The sequence below is a fragment of the Spea bombifrons genome, chromosome 7 (assembly GCF_027358695.1).
Source record: "Spea bombifrons isolate aSpeBom1 chromosome 7, aSpeBom1.2.pri, whole genome shotgun sequence".
Classification (NCBI taxonomy): domain Eukaryota; kingdom Metazoa; phylum Chordata; class Amphibia; order Anura; family Pelobatidae; genus Spea; species Spea bombifrons.
In genome coordinates this window covers 13534035-13557147 of record NC_071093.1, presented here as the reverse complement: position 1 = coordinate 13557147, position 23113 = coordinate 13534035, and the positions used below count along the sequence as shown (strand labels likewise).

General features: G+C 40.1%; 1 protein-coding gene across 1 annotated transcript in view; it reads left to right on the top strand.

Annotated features, from left to right (window-relative positions):
• Positions 1–23113, top strand: part of TTN (titin) — a 201585-nt gene that overhangs the window by 156332 nt on the left and 22140 nt on the right. Inside the window, exons 249-258 of the mRNA XM_053470904.1 lie at positions 90–17195; positions 17583–17879; positions 18090–18677; positions 18766–19068; positions 19181–19477; positions 19621–19908; positions 20005–20304; positions 20397–20699; positions 20848–21153; positions 21265–23031. Coding sequence (XP_053326879.1) covers positions 90–17195; positions 17583–17879; positions 18090–18677; positions 18766–19068; positions 19181–19477; positions 19621–19908; positions 20005–20304; positions 20397–20699; positions 20848–21153; positions 21265–23031 — 21555 coding nt within the window. The remainder of the gene's footprint in view (positions 1–89; positions 17196–17582; positions 17880–18089; positions 18678–18765; positions 19069–19180; positions 19478–19620; positions 19909–20004; positions 20305–20396; positions 20700–20847; positions 21154–21264; positions 23032–23113) is intronic.

The window sequence follows — 23113 nt, the reverse complement described above, 5'->3', positions numbered from 1 at the left end:
AGTATCATGGTATACAGTATGTATATAAACTTGCTTGATAGATTATCTGCGAACTGTCTTTTAATTGGTTGCTCTTTGTCTTATTATAGACCCACCTGGACCACCTTCTAATGCAAGAGTTACTGATACAACAAAATCTACTGCAACATTAAATTGGGGAAAGCCTCACTATGATGGTGGACTTGAAATCACTGGCTATATCGTAGAGCATCAAAAGGATGGAGAAGAGGAATGGATTAAGGACACAACTGGATCAGCTTTACGAATTACTGAGTTTGTTGTTGCAAATCTTCAGCCTGGAGGAAAATATAAATTCAGGATACGTGCAATAAATGCAGCAGGTACAGGAGAACCAGCACAAATTGATGATGTCGAAATTAAAGCACGTGAAGAAACTCCTGACTTTGAACTGGATGCTGAGTTAAGGAGAACTCTTGTTGTTAGAGCTGGACTAAGCATTCGTATATTTGTACCAATTAAAGGACGCCCTGCACCTGAGGTCACCTGGATGAAAGGGGACATTCCCCTTAAAATACGAGCTAACATTGAGAATACAGAATCCTTTTCTCTGCTAATCATTACTGAATGTAACAGGTATGACGCTGGAAAATACACAATGACTCTTGAAAATGCAGCTGGAAAGAAGACTGGATTCGTAAATGTAAAAGTGTTAGATTCACCAGGGCCTCCAATCAACCTTAAAGCCAGGGATGTTACAAAAGACAGCATTACCTTGCAGTGGGACATGCCACTTATTGATGGCGGATCTCGAATTACAAATTACATTGTTGAAAAACGTGAATCTACTCGAAAGGCATATTCAACAATCACAACTAACTGCCAGAAGTGCTCTTTAAGGATTCCCAACCTAGCAGAAGGATGTGAATACTACTTTAGAGTGTTGGCAGAAAATGAATTTGGAATTGGTGAGCCAGCGGAAACTCCTGAGCCAATAAGAGCCTCAGAAGCACCATCTCCCCCTGAGAGTCTAAACATAATGGACGTTACAAAGAGCAGTGTCAGCCTTGCTTGGCCAAAGCCAGTACATGATGGTGGTAGCAAGATCACTGGTTATGTCATTGAAGCACAGAGGAAAGGATCTGATCAATGGATGCATATAGCAACTGTGAAAACATTGGACTATGTGGTGAAAAACCTTAATGAAAATGAAGAATATATCTTCCAAGTAATGGCTGTTAACAGTGCTGGAAGAAGTGATCCAAGAGAAAGCAGACCAGTTGTTGTTAAAGAACAGTTAATGCTTCCTGAGTTTGACCTAAGAGGCCTTTATCACAAGACAATCATTGCCAAAGCAGGTGACAATATTAAAGTGGAAATCCCTGTGCTTGGAAGACCCAAGCCAACTGTAACATGGAAGAAAGAGAATCAGCTTCTTAAAGAAACACAGAGAGTTAATGTGGAACGCACAGCAACTGCAACCATTCTTAATATCAATGAATGCATAAGAAGCGATTCTGGAAAATATAACGTGGCTGCTAAAAATATTGTTGGAGAGATTAGTGAAATCATATCTGTGCAAGTGCATGATGTGCCTGGACTGCCAACTGGGCCAATTAAATTTGAAGAAATTTCATCTGATTTTGTTACTCTGTCATGGGATGTCCCAGATAATGATGGTGGAGTTCCAATAACCAATTATATTGTAGAAATACGTGAAACTAACAGTACAACATGGACTGAGTTAGCATCTACAGTGATACGTACAACCTTTAAAGCAACACGTTTGACCACAGGTTTAGAATATCAATTCCGTGTAAAAGCTCAAAATAGATATGGAAGTGGACCTGCCTTGAATTCAGATTCAGTGATTGCTGCTTATCCATTTAAAGTACCTGGGCCTCCGGGCACACCTCAAGTAATTGCTGTTACAAAGGATTCAATGACCATTAGTTGGCATGAACCAGTTACAGATGGTGGAAGTGCAATTCTAGGATATCATATTGAAAGAAAAGAGCGAAACAGCATTATGTGGCAGACGATAAGCAAAGCTCTGGTTGTAGGAAACATATATAAGTCATCAGGGCTCACTGATGGAATTGCTTATGAATTCCGTGTGGTAGCAGAAAATATGGCAGGCAAAAGCAAGCCAAGTAAGGCATCTGAACCAACCTTTGCATTGGATCCAATTGATGCACCAGGAAAACCAGTTGCCATCAATATTAACAGACATTCAGTAACCCTACAGTGGACTAAACCAGAATACAATGGAGGATCTAAAATAACTGGCTACACTGTTGAGAAGAGGGATCTTCCTAATGGTCGCTGGCTGAAGGCTAACTTCAGTAACATTTTAGAAACTGAATTTACTGTAAGTGGATTAACAGAAAATTCAGAATATGAATTTAGGATAACAGCAAGAAATGCTGCCGGTGCTGTCAGTCAACCCTCTGAACCATCAGATGTAATAACATGCCGAGATGACATTGAAGAGCCAAGAATAATGGTGGATGCCAAGTTCAAAGATGTTATAATTCTCAAGGCTGGTGATGTTTTCAGGCTTGATGCAGATGTTTCTGGTCGTCCACCACCTACATTATCTTGGACAAAAGAAGGAAGGGATCTGGAGGATACAGCAAAATTAGAGATAAAGATTGCAGATTTCTCCACTGCTTTAATAAACAAAGACTCTACAAGAAAAGATGGTGGTGCATATACACTCATGGCTTCTAATCCTGGCGGATTTGCAAAACATGTATTTAATGTGAAAGTTCTTGATAGACCAGGTCCATGTGAAGGGCCATTGTCTGTGACAGAAGTTACATCTGAAAAATGTGTAATATCCTGGTTACCACCCCTTGATGATGGTGGAGCAAAGATTGACTACTATATTGTTGAAAAGCGTGAAACAAGCAGATTAGCCTGGACAAACGTAGCAACAGATGTGCAAGTTACAAAATTCAAAGTCACTAAACTGCTTAAAGGAAATGAATATATATTCCGTGTTATGGCAGTCAACAAATATGGAGTTGGAGAGGTTTTGGAATCTGAACCTACCCTTGCAGTTAATCCATATGTCCCACCTGACCCACCAAAAACTCCCGAGGTAACAACTGTTACAAAAGACTCTATGATAGTTTGCTGGGGACATCCAGAATCAGATGGTGGAAGCCCAATAACTAACTATATTGTAGAAAGACGTGACAAGGCAGGGCTCCGCTGGATCAAATGCAACAAAAGAATCCTCACTGATTTACGTTATAAAGTTTCTGGGCTAACTGAAGGCCATGAATATGAATACAGAGTCATGGCTGAAAATGCTGCTGGTATCAGTAAACCAAGCCAATGTAGTCCATTTTACAAAGCATGTGATACAGTGTTCAAACCTGGACCTCCAGGAAACCCAAGGGTTCTTGATACAAGCAAATCTTCAATCACAATTGCTTGGAACAAGCCACTGTATGATGGTGGTTCTGAAATCACAGGTTACATTGTGGAAATATCCTTGCCAGACGAGGATGAATGGAAAGTTGTAACACCTCAAGCTGGACTCAGAGCAACCTCCTACACAATAACAGGACTGAAAGAAAACCAAGAATATAAAATTCAAATCTATGCTCAAAACTCTGAAGGAGCAGGTGAATCTGTCCTTGTACCTGGATCACCAAAAGCAGAAGAAAGAATGCTACCACCAGAAATTGAATTAGATGCTGAACTTCGTAAAGTTATCTGCATAAGAGCTTGTTGCACTTTAAGGATATTTGTACCAATTAAAGGAAGACCAGCACCAGAGGTAAAGTGGTCAAGAGAAAATGGTGAACCACTAGAGAGAGCAAACATTGAATCGACAAGTTCTTACACTTTGCTCATTATTGAAAATGTCAACCGATTTGACAGTGGGAAATACATGCTATCAATAGAAAACAGCTCAGGAAGCAAATCTGCATTTGTGAATGTCAGGGTACTTGATACACCAGGGGCTCCTCAAGATCTTAAAATTAAAGAAATCACAAAGGAATCTGTAACATTAACATGGGATCCACCTCTGATTGATGGTGGATCTAAAATCAAGAATTACATTGTTGAAAAACGTGAATCAACAAGGAAAGCATATTCAACAGTATCTGCTAATTGTCATAAGACAAGCTGGAAAATAGATCAGTTACATGAAGGATGTAATTATTATTTTAGAGTCCTTGCAGAAAATGAATATGGCATTGGATTGCCTGTGGAAACACCTGAGTCAGTTAAAGTATCAGAAAGACCTCTGCCACCAGGCAAGATAACATTAGTTGATATAACAAGGAACAGTGTTTCTTTGAGTTGGGAAAAACCAGAACATGATGGAGGAAGCAGAATTTTGGGTTATATTGTTGAAATGCAGAGCAAAGGTAGTGATAAATGGGCTACATGTACAACAGTAAAGACCACAGATGCCAAAATAACTGGATTGATTCAAGGTGAAGAATACATGTTCCGTGTTTCTGCACAAAATGAAAAAGGAATCAGTGATCCACGACAACTGGGAGTGCCAGTGGTTGCAAAAGATCTTGTGATTGCACCAGCATTCAAACTGCTATTCAATACATTCAGTGTTTTAGCCGGAGAAGACCTAAAAGTTGATGTACCCTTTGTTGCACGTCCTAAACCTACTGTTACATGGCACAAAGACAATCTACCCTTGAAACAAACAACTAGGGTAAATGCAGAGAATACAGAGAGCAATTCTTTGCTTACCATCAAAGAAGCTTCTAAAGAAGATGTTGGTCAGTATACAGTTAAACTTGCCAATACTGCAGGTGAAGCCACTGAACAACTTAACATTGTTGTCCTTGACAAACCAGATCCACCAACTGGCCCAGTTAAAATTGATGAAGTAACAGCTGATAGCATCAGCTTCTCCTGGGATCCTCCAAAATATGATGGTGGAAGCTCTATCAGCAACTACATAGTAGAAAAGCGTGACACATCAACAACTCTTTGGCAGATTGTGTCTGCTACAGTAGCCAGAACAACTATAAAGGCATCACGACTTAAAACAGGGTGTGAATATCAATTCAGAATTGCTGCTGAGAACCGATATGGAAAGAGCAGCTATTTGGTATCAGATGCCATTGTTGCCCAGTTCCCATACAAACTTCCCGGTCCTCCAGGAACACCATTTGTATCAGCGGTGACTAAAGATAGCATGGTTGTACAGTGGAATGAGCCAGTAAATGATGGAGGTAGCAAGATCCTTGGATACCATCTAGAAAGCAAAGAGAGAAACAGCATCCTTTGGGTAAAGTTGAACAAAACAATATTTCCAGACACAAGATTTAAAACAACCAATATTGAAGAAGGTATCGAATATGAATTTAGGGTTTATGCAGAGAATATTGTAGGCATTGGTAAGCCAAGTAAAGTGTCTGAATGTTATGTGGCACGGGACCCATGTGATCCTCCAGGTCGCCCAGAAGCTGTTATTGTTACAAGAAATTCAGTGACCCTTCACTGGACAAAACCTCAATATGATGGTGGCAGCAAGATCACTGGTTACATTGTTGAAAAGAAAGAGTTGCCTGATGGACGCTGGATGAAAGCAAGCTTTACAAATGTACTTGAAACAGAATTTGCAGTCACTGGACTCACAGAAGATCAAAGATATGAATTCCGAGTCATTGCAAGAAACGCTGCAGGTACTTTCAGTGAACCCTCTGAAAGCACTGGGCCAATTACTGCAAGAGATGAAGTTGAACCTCCTCGTGTAAGCATGGACCCAAAATACAAAGAAACCGTAATAATAAATGCTGGTGAAACATTTAAAATTGATGCAGATATCTATGGCAAACCTATTCCTTCAGTTCAGTGGCTAAAGGCTGGCGAAGAACTCTCAAACACAGCTCGCCTAGAAATTAAGAGCACTGACTTTTTCACATCTCTTAGTGTCAAAGAAGCCATAAGAGTAGATAGTGGTCAGTATATTCTGCAGTTGAAGAATGTTGCTGGAGAGAAATCTGTGCCGATTAACATCAAGGTTCTTGATAGACCAGGACCTCCTGAAGCTCCAATTACTATTACTGGCGTTACTGCTGAAAAATGCAATTTGGCATGGAAACCTCCAACGCAAGATGGTGGAAGTGATATATCCCACTACATTGTTGAGAGAAGAGAAACAAGCCGTTTAGTCTGGACCGTAGTAGATCCTAATGTACAGACACTCAGCTGCAAAGTTACTAAACTTCTGGAAGGAAATGAATACATTTTCCGTATAATGGCTGTAAATAAATATGGAGTTGGAGAGCCACTTGAATCTGAACCAGTTGTAGCTAAAAATCCATTTGTTGTTCCACAAGCACCAAAAGCTCCAGAAGTTACAGCTGTCACCAAGGACTCCATGATAGTTGTATGGGAAAGACCAGCATTTGATGGAGGTAGTGAAATAACTGGCTATGTTGTTGAAAAGCGTGACAAAGAAGGTATCCGCTGGGTACGATGCAACAAGCGTTTGGTCAGTGAATTGCGCTTCAGAGTAACTGGTCTTGTAGAGTCTCATCTTTATGAATTCAGAGTATCTGCAGAAAATGCTGCTGGTTTAAGTGAGCCAAGCCAACCTTCAATTTATTACAAGGCTTGTGATCCAATATACAAACCTGGGCCTCCAAACAATCCCAGGGCAGTTGACGTTACAAGATCTTCAGTGATACTTTCATGGGGCAAACCAATCTATGATGGTGGCTGTGAGATCCAAGGCTACATTGTAGAAAAGTGTGATGTCAGCACTGATGAATGGTCCATGTGCACTCCGGCAAGTGGCATCAAAGAAACACGTCTTGAAGTTGACAAGCTATTGGAAAAGCATGAATATAAATTCCGTATATGCGCGGTTAACAAGGCTGGTGTTGGAGAACATGCTGATGTTCCCGCATCAGTTATTGTTGAAGAGAAACTGGAAGTACCTGATCTTGATCTGGATCCAGAACTGAGAAAAATGGTAAATGTGAGAGCTGGTTGTTCATTGAGGCTGTTTATTCCAATCAGAGGACGCCCAGCACCTGAAGTGAAGTGGGGAAAAGTTGATGGTGAAATCAGAGACACAGCCCAGATTGATGCCACTAGCAGTTTTACTACACTTGTTCTGGACAATGTTAACAGATATGATTCTGGAAAGTACACAATCACAGTAGAAAATAGCAGTGGCACAAAATCCGCCTTTATCAGTGTAAGAGTTTTAGATACACCAAGTGCACCTGTAAATCTAAAGGTAAAGGAAGTCACAAAAGATTCTGTGTCATTGACATGGGAACCACCTATATTGGATGGTGGAGCCAAGATCAAAAATTATATTATTGAAAAACGTGAGACCACCAGAAAAGCATATGCAGCAGTGGCAACAAACTGTCACAAGACTTCATGGAAGATTGATCAGCTTCAAGAGAGTTGTAGCTACTATTTCAGAGTCACTGCTGAGAACGAATATGGAGTTGGTGTACCTGCAGAAATTTCTGACCCAGTTAAAGTGTCAGAGGTTCCACAGCCTCCAGGAAAAATAACAGTGCTTGATGTGACTAGAAACAGTGTATCGCTTTCATGGGAGAAACCTGAACATGATGGTGGCAGCAAAATACTCCAATACATTGTAGAGATGCAAGCTAAAGGAAGTGATAAATGGTCTGAGTGTAATCGTGTAAAATCACTGGATGCTATAATTACTAACTTAACTCAGGGATGTGAATATCTCTTCAGAGTAATAGCAGTAAATGAAAAGGGAAAGAGTGATCCCAGGTCCCTTGCAGTCCCAGTAGTCGCCAAAGACCTTGTTATAGAGCCAGATGTACGACCTGCATTTAGCAGTTATAGTGTTCAAGTTGGTCAAGATTTGAAGGTTGAAGTTCCTGTTTCTGGACGACCAAAACCAACAATTTCTTGGACAAAGGATGGTCAGGCTCTCAAGCAGACTACTAGACTTAACATTACAGATACAGCAAACCTTACTACACTGAATATCAAGGAAACAAACAAGGATGATGCAGGCATGTATGCCATTAACGTGGCTAACATCATTGGGCAGAAAGTGGCAACTATTGAGATTATAACACTTGACAAGCCAGACCCACCAAGTGGCCCTGTGAAATTTGATGAAGTTAGTGCTGAAAGTATAACACTTTCCTGGAATCCACCATCATATACTGGAGGCTGTCAAATTACAAATTATGTTGTTGAAAAAAGAGATACAACAACTACACTGTGGGAAACCGTTTCAGCAACAGTTGCAAGAACCACTCTCAAGGTTTCAAAACTAAAAACTGGCACTGAGTACCAATTCAAAATATTTGCTGAGAACAGATATGGAAGGAGCTTTGGATTGGAATCTGAAGCAATAATTGCTCAATATCCTTACAAGGAACCTGGTCCTCCTGGTACACCTTGTGCTGCAACAATAACAAAAGATAGTATAGTTGTGCAGTGGCATGAACCCATTAATGACGGTGGAAGCAAAATTATTGGATACCACCTTGAGCGGAAAGAGAGAAATAGTATTTTGTGGACAAAGGTCAATAAAACAATAATTTCAGATACATATTTTAAGTGCACAAATCTTGAAGAAGGCATTGAGTATGAATTCAAGGTTTACGCCGAAAATATTGTTGGTATTGGGAAGCCAAGCAAGGTTTCAGAGTGCTACTTTGCCAGAGACCCTTGTGACCCTCCAGGTTGCCCTGAGCCAATAATTGTAACAAGAAATGCAATCACCCTTAGCTGGAAAAAGCCAGAATATGATGGAGGTAGCATGATAACTGGTTACATTGTTGAGAAGCGTGATCTTCCAGATGGACGCTGGATGAAAGCTAGCTTTACCAATGTTATTGAAACACAGTTCACAGTAAGTGGCCTTACTGAAGATGAGCGATATGAGTTCAGAGTTATTGCAAAGAATGCTGCTGGAACAATGAGCAGGCCTTCTGACAGTACAGGGCCAATAACTGCAAAGGATGAAGTAGAGCCCCCAAGAATTTCAATGGATCCAAAATACAAAGAAACAATTGTTGTCAATGCAGGCGAAACATTTAAAATCGATGGTGATGTACATGGAAAACCTATTCCTAGCATTCAGTGGTTTAAGGGTGACAAGGAACTTGAGGAGACTGCCAGATGTGAGATCAAAAACACTGATTTTAAAGCCCTTGTTGTGGTGAAAGATGCTATTAGAATTGATGGTGGCCAGTACATTCTTCAAGCCTCAAATGTTGCAGGAACCAAGTCCATTCCTATTCATGTTAAAGTATTGGACAGACCAGGACCACCTGAGGGCCCAGTGCAAGTTACTGGAGTTACAGCTGACAAGTGTTCACTAGCATGGGGTCCACCTCAACATGATGGAGGCAGCGATATTTCTCACTATGTGATTGAAAAGAGAGAAACAAGTCGCCTTGCTTGGACAGTTGTTGCTCCTGAAGTAGTAACTACCTCTCTTAAAGTAACAAAACTGCTAGAAGGAAATGAGTACCTTTTCCGCATTATGGCTGTGAATAAATATGGTGTTGGTGAGCCATTAGAGTCTGTTCCAGTGCTAATGAAAAACCCATATGTACCTCCTGGACCACCAAAAGCATTGGACGTTACCAACATTGCAAAGGACTCTATGACTGTCTGTTGGAGTCGACCAGATAATGATGGTGGCAGTGAAATTATTGGCTACATTGTGGAAAAACGTGATAGAGCTGGAATTAGGTGGACAAAATGCAACAAACGCAGAATAACAGATTTAAGATTCAGAGTTGTAGGCTTAACAGAAGATCACGAATATGAATTCAGAGTTTCAGCTGAAAATGCTGCAGGAATTGGTGAACCTTGTCAATCTACTGCCTACTTTAAAGCAAGTGATCCTATTTTCAAGCCAGGACCACCTACTAACCCACATGTAGTTGACACAACCAAAAACTCTATTGTAGTTGTTTGGGGCAAGCCAATTTACGATGGTGGAAGTGAAATTCAAGGCTATATTGTAGAGATCTGTAAAGGCGATGAAGAGGAGTGGACAATGTGTACCCCACAGACTGGCTTACAAGTAACCAAATTTGAGATCAAGAAGCTTGTTGAGCATCAGCAATACCAGATCCGCATATGTGCTATAAATAAAGCAGGTGTGGGTGAGGCTGCAGCAGTTCCAGGAACTGTAAAACCAGAGGATAAGCTTGAAGCTCCAGAGATAGACCTTGATTCAGAACTACGTAAAGGAATATTGGTGAGAGCCGGTGGAAATGTAAGAATTTACATTCCATTTAGCGGAAGACCAACTCCTGAGATCACTTGGTCAAAAGAGGAAGGGGAACTCACAGAGAAGTCACAGATTGAAAGAGGCCTCAACTACACCCAGCTTTCAATTGATAACTGTGACCGAAATGATGCAGGAAAATATATACTAAAGTTGGAAAACAGCAGTGGTTCTAAATCTGCATTTGTGACACTTAAAGTTTTGGACACACCAGGCCCACCAATAAATCTCCTTGTAAAAGATATTAAGAAAGATTCTGTAACACTGACATGGGAACCTCCATTGATTGATGGGGGTGCAAAAATTAAGAATTATGTTATAGATAAGCGAGAATCCACCAGGAAAGCATATGCTAATGTGACAACCAAGTGCAGCAAAACAAGCTACAAGGTTGAAAATCTTGTAGAAGGAGCTGTATATTACTTCAGAGTCATGGCTGAAAATGAGTTTGGCATTGGCGCACCCGTGGAAACAGCAGATGCAGTAAAAGCTTCTGAAGCACCATTACCACCAGGCAAAATCACCCTCATGGATGTCACTCAGAGAAGTGTTTCTCTTATGTGGGAAAAACCAGAACATGATGGGGGCAGCAGAATCATTGGGTACTTAGTTGAAATGCAACCAAAAGGAGTAGAGAAATGGAGCACAGTTACTGAAACCAAAACATGCAATGCTGTTGTCTCTGGATTAAATTCAGGACATGAATATTCTTTCCGTGTTCTTGCTTACAATGAAAAGGGAAAGAGTGATCCAAGAATACTTGGCATCCCAGTAATAGCGAAGGATTTGACTATTGAACCTAGTTTCAAACTAATGTTCAGTTCCTATAATGTACAAGCTGGAGAAGATTTGAAGATTGAAATACCTGTCATAGGTAGACCAAAGCCAAACGTTACGTGGTCCAAAGATGGTCAGACACTGAAACAAACCACTAGAGTAAATGTAGAAGACACATCAATATCAACCATTTTGCATATCAACGAAAGTAACAAAGATGATTATGGAAAATACACGGTAACAGCAGCAAACAGTGCTGGCACAGCAACTGAAAATATAAACATTATCATCCTGGACAAACCCGGCCCACCAAAAGGACCTGTACGTTTTGATGAAATTAGTTCTAACTTTGTAGTGTTTTCATGGGATGCCCCTGAGTACACTGGAGGTTGTCAAATAAATAACTATATAGTAGAAAAACGCGATACAACTACCACTACCTGGCAACTAATCTCAGCAACAGTTGCAAGAACAACAATTAAAGTTTCAAAACTTACAACTGGTTCAGAATATCAGTTTAGAATATATGCCGAAAATAGGTATGGAAAGAGCACTCCTTTAGATTCTGCTGCAGTCATTGTGCAGTATCCCTACAAAGAACCAGGGCCTCCAGGAACACCATTTGTCACATCAATTTCAAAGGACCACATGATTGTGCAGTGGCATGAACCAGTGAATGATGGTGGAAGCAAAGTTCTTGGTTATCACTTGGAACGTAAAGAGAAAAATAGTATACTTTGGGCAAAATTAAACAAGACTCTTCTTCAGGACACCAAATTAAAAACAAATAACCTGGAAGAAGGTTTGGAGTATGAATTTAGAGTATCTGCTGAAAACATTGTTGGCATTGGAAAACCAAGCAAGATATCAGAGGGCTATATTGCTCGTGATCCATGTGATCCACCTGGACGCCCTGAAGCAATTGTCATTACAAGAAATTATGTTACACTTCAATGGAAAAAACCAGAGTATGATGGTGGCAGTAAGATTACAGGCTACATTGTAGAAAAGAAAGAGTTGCCTGAAGGTCGATGGATGAAAGCCAGCTTCACAAATGTATTAGATACAGAGTTCACAGTAACTGGACTTACAGAGGATGACAGATATGAGTTTAGAGTTATTGCAAGAAATGCTGCTGGAAGCTTTAGTGAACCTTCAGAAAGCACAGGCCTTATTACTGCTAGAGATGAAATTGATGCTCCTAGAGCTTCTCTGGATCCAAAGTATAAGGATGTTATTATTGTTAACGCTGGTGACACTTTTGTGCTTGAAGCTGACATCCATGGTAAACCAATTCCTGACATTACCTGGTCAAAAGATGGAAAGGAACTTGAAGCAGCAACGGCAAGAATGGAAATAAAATCCACTCTTCAAAGGACAACTCTTACTGTGAAAGACTGTATTCGAATTGATGGTGGACAATATGTTCTCAACCTCAGCAATGTAGGTGGAACAAAGGCAATACCTATAACTGTTAAAGTACTTGATCGACCAGGTCCTCCAGAAGCTCCATTAAACGTTACAGGTGTAACAGCTGAAAAATGTTACTTGGCATGGGGCCCACCTGCACAGGATGGTGGTGCAAACATTTCACATTACATCATTGAAAAGAGAGAAACAAGCCGGCTTTCTTGGACTCAAGTTGCATCAGATGTACAAGCTCTAAGTCATAAAGTTACCAAACTCCTTACAGGAAATGAATACATTTTCAGAGTAATGGCAGTGAACAAATATGGTATTGGTGAGCCTCTTGAATCTGAACCTGTCCTTGCACGCAATCCATTTAAGCCACCAAGTGCACCTTCAACACCAGAGGTTACAGCAATCACAAAGGATTCTATGGTTGTAACCTGGGGACGCCCACAAGACAATGGTGGGGCAGAAATAGAAGGGTACATTCTTGAAAAACGAGACAAAGATGGTATTAGATGGACAAAATGCAATAAAAAGACATTGACTGATCTGCGATTCAGAGTAACAGGCCTAGCAGAAGGTCATTTCTATGAATTCAGAGTTTCAGCAGAAAATGCAGCTGGTGTAGGAGAAACAAGCGAACCATCTGTCTTCTATAGGGCATGTGATGCAATCTATCCACCAGGACCGCCAAGCAATCCCAAAGTAACTGACACATCTCGATCATCTGTGTCACTTGCCTGGGGCAAACCTATCTATGATGGTGGTGCACCAGTTCTAGGTTACATCATAGAAGTAAAGGAAGCAGCTTCTGATGAATGGACTACTTGCACACCGCCAACAGGATTGCAAGGGAAGCAATTTACAGTAACAAAACTAAAAGAAAATTCAGAATATTGTTTCCGCATCTGTGCTCTCAACTCTGAAGGAGTTGGAGAACCTGCTACAGTTCCAGGTACAGTTGTTGCAGCAGAAAAAATAGAACCTCCTGAAATTGAACTTGATGCTGAATTGAGAAAGACTGTTTCTGTCAGAGCTGGTGGAACGTTGCGCTTGTTTGTCACAATTAAAGGAAGACCAGAGCCTGAAGTCAAATGGGAGAAGGCAGAAGGCACCCTTAGTGACAGGGCCCAAATTGAAGTTACAGGATCATACACTATGTTGGTTATTGACAATGTTAACAGATTTGATAGTGGAAAGTACAATTTGACATTAGAAAACAACAGTGGCTCAAAATCAGCTTTTGTCAATGTTAGAGTATTAGATTCCCCAAGTGCACCGGTAAATTTGACAATCAAGGAAATCAAGAAGGATTCAGTGACATTGTCTTGGGAGCCACCACTCATTGATGGAGGAGCAAAGATCACAAACTACATTGTTGAGAAACGTGAATCAACAAGAAAAGCTTATGCAACTGTAACAAATAATTGTACTAAAAATACATTTAAGATTGAACAGCTACAAGAAGGAGGCATATATTATTTCCGTGTTCTGGCTGCTAATGAATATGGTGTTGGATTGCCTGCAAGCACAACTGATGCAGTCAAAGTGGCTGAAGCCCCTCTTGCTCCTGGAAGAGTATCACTTGTTGATGTAACGCGCAACAGTGCTACAATTTCATGGGAGAAACCTGAGAGTGATGGAGGTAGCAAAATTACAAGCTATATTGTTGAAATGCAAACAAAAGGAAGCGAAAAATGGAGCACATGCACCCAGGTCAAGACTCTTGAAGCAACCATCTCAGGTCTTACAATGGGAGAAGAGTATACTTTCAGAGTAATTGCTGTAAATGAGAAAGGAAAGAGTGATCCAAGACAGCTAGGTGTCCCTGTCATTGCCAAAGATATTGAAATACAACCATCAATTGAACTACTGTTTAATACTTACAGTGTAAAAGCTGGAGAAGACCTTAAGATAGACATACCAATCCGAGGAAGACCAGCTCCGACTATTACATGGAAGAAGGACGGCCAGCCCCTAAAACAAACAACTAGAGTCAATGTTCAAGTTTCCAAAACCTCAGCATTCCTTTCCATCAAAGATGCCTCAAAGGATGATTTTGGAAATTATGAATTAACTGCTACAAACAGTGCTGGGACAGCAATAGTATCTATTAGTGTAATAGTGCTAGATAAACCAGGACCTCCAGGTCCTATACACGTGGATGATGTTAGTTCAGACAGCATTTCTTTCTCTTGGAGTGCCCCTGAATATGATGGTGGCTGCCATATCAACAATTATATAGTGGAAAAGAGAGACACAACTACTGTGGTATGGGAAGTAGTATCTGCAGCAGTAGCAAGAACAGCCATTAAAGTTGCACGCCTAACAACAGGATCAGAGTATCAGTTCCGTGTATGTGCAGAGAACCGGTATGGCAGGAGTCATTATACCGATAGTCCAGCTATTATTGCACAGTATCCATTTAAACCACCGGGTCCTCCTGGAACACCTCACGTTGTCCATGCAACCAAAGCATTTATGATGGTGAGCTGGCAACCTCCAGTGAATGATGGTGGAAGTCAGGTAATTGGATATCACCTTGAGCGTAAAGAAAGAAGCAGCATTCTCTGGAGTAAAGTAAATAAGAGTCTTATAGCGGATACACAGCTAAAAGTAACAGGTCTTGAGGAAGGACTTATGTACGAATATCGTGTTTATGCTGAAAACATTTCAGGAATTGGCAAATGTAGTAAGACTTGTGAGCCAGTTGCAGCAAGAGATCCATGTGATCCTCCAGGCCAGCCAGAAGTCACAAACATCACAAGAACATCTGTTTCACTGTCCTGGACTAAGCCAGAATATGACGGTGGAGCGAAAATTACAGGATATATTATTGAAAGAAGGGAACTACCAGACGGACGCTGGCTAAAATGCAACTTTACTAACATACAAGACACTTTCTTTGATGTAACAGCTCTTACTGAAGATCAGAGATATGAATTCCGTGTGATTGCAAAGAATTCAGCAGGATTATTTAGTGAGCCATCTGAATCCACAGGACCTATTACAGTAAGAGATGATGTGGATGCTCCACGGATAATGATGGATGTTAAATTTAGAGATGTTGTTGTTGTGAAAGCAGGAGAAGTCCTTAAGATAAGTGCAGACATTGCAGGTCGTCCTCATCCTGTAGTTTCATGGACAAAGGATGGAAAAGAAATTGAAGAAAGAGCAAGAACTGAAATAATTTCAACAGATAACAGCACAGTACTCGTAGTAAAGGATTGCATAAGAAGGGACTCTGGCCAATATGTCTTAACACTGCAAAATGTTGCTGGAACAAGATCTATAGCTGTAAACTGTAAGGTGCTGGATAGACCAGGCCCTCCTGCAGGTCCACTACAAATATCTGGTATAACAGCAGAAAAGTGTTCACTTTCTTGGGGTCCTCCACAAGAGAATGGTGGTGCTGAAATTGACTACTATGTTGTTGAAAAACGTGAAACAAGTCGTATAGCATGGACACTTTGTGAGTCAGAGTTAAGAACCACTTCCTGTAAAGTAACCAAACTTCTTAGGGGCAATGAATATGTCTTCAGAGTGCTGGGTGTTAACAAATACGGAGTTGGTGAACCTTTGGAAAGTGAAGCTATCAAGGCACTAGATCCATTTACAATACCTAATGCACCAAAATCATTAGAGATCACAAGTGTAACTAAAGATGCTATGACCCTTTGCTGGACAAGACCTGAGAATGATGGAGGTAGCGAGATATCTGGATACATCATTGAAAGACGAGAAAAGAATAGTCTGCGGTGGATACGTGTCAACAAAAAACCTGTCTATGATTTAAGGGTGAAATCCACTGGCTTACGTGAAGGATGTGAATATGAGTATAGGGTCTATGCAGAAAATGCTGCAGGTCTCAGTGCTCCAAGTGAGTGCTCACCATTGATCCGTGCTGAAGATCCAGTTTTCTTGCCATCTCCACCATCAAGGCCCAGAATTGTAGACTCGACAAAGACAACAGTGACAATAGGATGGGCAAAGCCACTTTTTGATGGTGGCTCTCCCATTACTGGCTATACAGTTGAATATAAGAGATCGGACGAGACTGAGTGGTCCACAGCTGTAACAAACATAAGAGGTACTGAATACACTGTTGTTGCCCTAACATCTGGTGAAGAGTACACATTTAGAGTTCGCTCAATCAACAAAGTAGGCGCAAGTGATCCTAGTGAGATATCTGAACCACAAATAGTAAAGGAAAGAGAAGAGGAGCCTTCTTTTGACATTGATAGTGAAATGCGCAAGACACTGATTGTTAAAGCTGGTGAATCATTTACCATGACAGTGCCTTACAGAGGTAAACCAGTTCCCAATGTGATGTGGAGTAAACTAGATACTGATCTCAGATCAAGAGCAACCATTGATACCACAGACAGCAAAACATCACTTACAATTGAAAAGGCCACAAGAAGTGATTCTGGCAAGTACACGCTCACTCTGCAGAATCTGCTGAACACTGCAACGTTGACATTAGTTGTAAAAGTTCTTGACTCCCCTGGACCACCCTCCAACATCATTGTAAAAGACGTGACCAAAGAATCTGCTGTTCTATCCTGGGATGTTCCAGAAAATGATGGTGGTGCACCTGTTAAGAATTACCACATTGAAAAACGAGAAGCAAGTAAGAAATCCTGGGTCACAGTGACAAACAACTGCCATCGTCTCACATACAAAGTAACCACCCTTCAAGAAGGTGGTGTCTATTATTTCAGAATCACTGGAGAAAATGAGTTTGGTGTGGGAGTTTCTGCTGAGACCAAGGAAGGCGTAAAAATTACAGGTTGGTTTTTTATTTTTACAACAAGTACTACACATAATCTTTACTTAAAATCAGAAATCAAATATTAATATAAGCTGTCGACAATTATTCACATCTTAATCATGCTTTTACACACAATGTTTCTGTTCTGAACATAAATCAGCCAGTGAGAGACCCATGTGGGGCATTTTTGTACATTGATCTGTTCCCTTCAAATTACAGGATTCAAGGGGCACAGATTAAGAGTAGCTTTTGGTAATAATAGTAATGTGCCTAGTTTTTAAGGTATAAACATTTTCAACATCAATACATATTTATAAATTACTTAATACATACTTTTCAAATAACATGCATTACCATATTGAGCTTGTACTTCACAATTGTTCTATTATTAATTTGCTATCACAGAGAAACCAAGCCCCCCAGAAAAACTTGGTGTCACAAACGTGACTAAGGACAGCGTTTCCCTGACATGGCTGAAACCAGATCATGATGGAGGAAGCAAAATCTTAGGGTATCTTGTTGAAGCACTTGAGAAGGGACAACAAAAATGGGTCAAATGTGCTGTTGTTAAGACAACTCACCATGATGTACGTGGCCTCAAGGAAAATGTGGACTACTTCTTCAGAGTCTTTGCTGAAAATCAAGCTGGGTTAAGTGATCCTAAAGAACTACTTTTGCCTGTTACTGTGAAAGAAAGACTTGGTAAGTATTCTGCATTCAAATGTATTTAAATATAATATAAACTATAATAAACAAATATTGAACTATAATAATTCATTTCTAAACATCCTTTAAATGATATAGCCCTATTAAGAATATAATCTTAAACATGTTCTACCAATATTAAAACGTTTAAACCAACCTTATATTTGCTACTCAACAACTTAAAATGTCATGGTTTTTCTTTTCTAGAATCACCTGATGTTGACATGAAAGGTTTTCCAAACAACACTGTTTACGTGAGAGCAGGATCTAATCTTAAAGTGGAAATTCCAATCTCTGGCAAACCTGTACCAAAGGTGACACTATCAAAGGAAGGTCTGATGGTGAAATCAACCTTAAGGTTTAACACTGAAATTACTGCAGAAAGCTTTATCATTAATCTTAAGGAAAGTGTGGCTGCTGATGCTGGATCATATGAAATAACAGCATCTAACTCCAGTGGAACAACTAAATCTAAAGTTAATATTATAGTTTTGGACAGACCTGGACCTCCTGTCGGTCCTGTTGCAATCAGTGATGTTACTGAAGATAGTGTGACACTACAGTGGCAGCCTCCTGCTTATGATGGTGGAAGTCAAGTTACCAACTACATTGTCCTCAAACGGGAAACAAGCACTGCTGCATGGTCAGAAGTTTCTTCTACAGTGGCCAGAAATCTCATCAAAGTTATGAAACTCACAAAAGGAGAAGAGTACCAGTTCCGAATCAAAGCAGAAAATCGCTTTGGCATTAGTGATCACATAGATTCAGAATGTGTGACAGTAAAACTTCCATACAGTAAGTTGACTATACGTCTTCACAAAATTGTCTGTTATCTGACACCTTTGTTTGCATTTTCTCACTTGATGTTAAATTTTTATTTCAGCCATACCTGGTCCACCATCAACCCCATGGGTGACCATGGTGACTCGAGAAAGCATCACAGTGGGTTGGCATGAACCCGTGTCTAATGGTGGTAATCCAGTTATTGGATATCACCTGGAAATGAAAGACAGGAACAGCATTCTGTGGCAGAAGGCCAACAAGACAATTATCCGCACAAGTCATTTCAAGGTTACAAATATCAGTGGAGGCTTAATCTATGAATTTAGAGTCTATGCTGAAAACGCTGCTGGCATTGGAAAAGCCAGCCATCCATCAGAGCCTGTTATTGCAATTGACTCATGCGGTAAGGGGCCAATGTCCATGAACTTACTATACTTTTAAAGACATTTTTAAAAAGTAGAAATGTTCAACATGTAACTCACATTTGTTAAAATGTGTTTTCCTTTTCCATACAGAGCCACCTAGAAATGTCCGTGTCACTGATATTTCCAAGACTTCAGTAAGTTTGACTTGGCAGAAACCAGCATACGATGGCGGCAGCAAAATCACTGGTTACATTATGGAAAAGCGTGATCTACCAAATGGCAGATGGACCAAAGCCAGCTTCACCAATATTATTGAGACTCAGTTTACTGTGTCTGGTTTGACTCAAAGTTCTGAATATGAATTTAGAGTGTTTGCAAAGAATGCTGTGGGTTCCATCAGCAATCCATCAGACGTTGCAGGACCTGTAACTTGTGTTGACACATATGGTAAGTACTTAATATTTGAAACTGTTATATTTTAGTTTATGAAAATATATATGGACCTTAGTTATCTTTTATCCATGTGATAATAGGTTTACGTTGCTCTTCTACTTGTCTCTGAATATATTAACTTTTTGTTCTCCCTATAGGTGCACCACAAATTGACATTCCACCAGAATACACAGATGTTGTCAAATTCAAGGCTGGAGTTGCAGTTAAACTGAAACTTGGAATTTCAGGAAAACCTCTGCCCACCATCGAGTGGTTCAAAAATGAAAAGGAGTTAGAAACATGTGCACAAGTGTCTATAGAAAACACTACTGAGTTTGCTTCTATCCTCATTAAGGATGCTTCTCGTATAAACAGTGGCCATTATGAACTGAAACTTAAGAATGCAATGGGCTCTGCTTCAGCAAGCATCAGAGTACAAATACTTGGTATGTCTTTTTTTACTGAACTAATTTGGGATAAAAATAATGAAATACACTCTGCTTTTGTATGACATTTCTCTATTGTATTTTCGCATTTCACAGATAAGCCTGGCCCACCTGCAGGTCTTATACAGTTTAGGACAGTAACTGCTGAAAAGATAACATTTATGTGGGATCCACCCGCAGACGATGGAGGTGCAAAAGTCACCCATTACATTGTAGAAAAACGAGAAACAAGCCGTGTTGTGTGGTCTTTGGTGTCAGAAAAGCATGAAGAATGCCTTATAACAGTTACCAAACTTATCAAAGGAAATGAATACATATTCCGTGTTAGAGGTGTAAACAAATATGGAGTTGGAGATCCTCTGGAATCTGAACCAGTTGTAGCCAAAAATGCTTTTGGTAAGTTTATCATCAAGTGATCTTCTTTGAGACTAGTATTTCCTTGATTTGAGGATTTTTTTGGTTAATGTTTATGTTTCTTATGATTAAAGTTACACCTGGACCACCAAGCGTTCCTGAGGTTACCATGACCACCAAGAATTCAATGACCGTCATCTGGAATAGACCTACTGTAGATGGAGGCAGTGATATTAGTGGTTATTACCTTGAGAAACGTGAGAAAAAGAGCCTGCGTTGGTTCAAAGTAATCAAGGAATCAATCCGTGACATAAGACAGAAGGTTACCGGACTGACTGAAGGCAGTGAATTCCAATACCGAGTCTGTGCTATTAATGCAGCGGGTGAAGGACCATTTTCAGAAGAATCTGATTTCTTCAAAGCTGAAGATCCTATTGGTAAGACATGTCATATTACCATATTCCTTCTCTGGTGTTTGGCAGAATCCACATTCAAACCTTTGTAGTTTATATAACGATGGATTCTTGAAATAAATGTCAAGTAGGGTTATCTGTCTGCCCTTTTAAAATGTGTTTTTTTTTGTAGATAAACCTGGACAACCATCTAAACTTAAAATTTTGGATAGCACCAAGACATCCATCACCCTTAACTGGACAAAGCCTGTGTACGATGGAGGAAGTGCCATCACAAGTTATGTTGTGGAGTCGAGGGAAGCCGATAATGAGGAATGGACTGTTGTTAGTGCTCGAGGTGAAGTGAGGACAACTGAATATGTAGTTTCTCTTCTTAAAACTGGAGTAGACTACTATTTCCGTGTGTCTGCTGTCAATGCTGCTGGCAAAGGAGAACCTATTGAACTGGTAGAACCTGTGCAAGCAAAAGACATTCTAGGTATGTTTAACAGTTGTATCTGAAATATTGTTTCAATTTGTAGGACGGTTTATGATAATAGTTCAAGTAATGTTTGCTTACATATTAAAATGTTTCTATTTGTTTTTGCAGAGGAACCAGAGCTTGATCTTGATGTTGCACTAAGAACCTCCATCACTGCCAAGGCAGGTGAAGATATTCAGATAATGATACCATTTAAAGGAAGACCTGCTCCCAATGTAACATGGAGAAAAGGAGACAAAAACATTAGCAACGATCCAAGATACAATATTCATAACACAGAATCATCAACATTAGTCAATATCTCTCAAGTTACACGCAATGACACAGGAAAATATGTCCTCACTATTGAGAATGGTGTTGGCGAACCAAAATCTACATTTGTTACTGTAAAAGTACTTGATACACCAGCAGCATGTCAGAAGTTGCAAGTAAAGAATGTATCGCGTTCGACAGTTACTCTGGTTTGGGAACCTCCTCTTATAACTGGTGGAGCTGAAATCACTAACTATGTAATTGAAAAACGAGATGCTACCAAGAGAGCCTGGGCTGCTGTTACAACAAAATGTTCTCATACCTCTTTCAAGATCACTAACTTGTCAGAGAAGACTGCATATTTCTTCAGGGTTCTTGCAGAAAATGAGAATGGGTTAGGAGAACCTTGTGAAACATCAGAGCCGGTAAAGGCATCAGAAGTACCAGGACCTGTAAGAGATTTATCAATGAAAGATTCCACAAAAACATCTGTTGTGCTTGCATGGAGCAAACCAGACTACGATGGTGGTAGCTCTATAACAGAATACATAGTTGAAAGCAAACTGAAAGATGAACAAGAGTGGTCTCATGCAGGAATCTCTAAAGCGTGTGAATTTGAGGTAACTAAGCTAAAAGAACTTTCTATAATGGATTTCAGAGTGTCAGCTAAAAATGAAAAAGGATTAAGTGATGGTGTATCCATCGGGCCTATCACAGTCAAAGATTTTGTAATAACACCTGAAGCAGACATTTCTGAAATTCATGGTGGACAATTAAGTGTACGAATTGGTCACAATGTACACTTAGAAATACCTTACAAAGGTAAACCTAGACCAACAATTTCTTGGTTGAAGGACAATATTCCACTTAAAGAAAGTGAGCAAGTAAGATTCAAGAAAACAGAAGCCAAAATTAGCCTTAACATCAAGAACGTAAAGAAAGAAAATGGAGGCAAGTACACTTTGATTCTTGACAATGCTGTTTCTCGCAAGTCATACACAATCACAGTTATAACCCTTGGACCACCATCAAAACCAAAGGGACCCATTAGATTTGATGAGATCAGAGCTGACAGCATTATTATATCATGGGATACTCCAGATGATGATGGAGGCGGAGAAATTACATCTTACAGCATTGAGAAGCGTGAAACATCTCAAACCAACTGGAAAATGGTGTGCTCCAGTGTTTCTAGGACATCTTTCAAGATTCCAAACCTTGTTAAAGGAACAGAATACCAATTTAGAGTTCGAGCTGAAAACCGTTATGGAGTGAGCCCTCCTCTGAACTCTGTAGATGTCATTGCTAAACACCAATTCAGACCACCAGGCCCACCAGGAAAACCTGTTGTTTATAATATTACTTCTGATGGAATGACAATCTCCTGGGATGCACCAGTCTATGATGGAGGCTCTGAAGTTACTGGCTTCCATATTGAAAAGAAAGAAAGAAATAGTATATTGTGGCAACGAGTCAACACCTCAGCAGTATCCAACAGGGAATACAGAATTACAGGACTCATTGAGGGTCTTGATTACCAGTTCCGGGTGCTGGCAGAAAATACTGCTGGCCTTAGCCCCGTGAGTGACCCCAGCAAATTCACCTTGGCTGTGTCTCCTGTTGGTAAGTTCTAGAAACATACAATATGCAATTTTCTGACGCAAATGAAAATCATAACTAAATCAGTTCTTCTGATTTTTTTCTT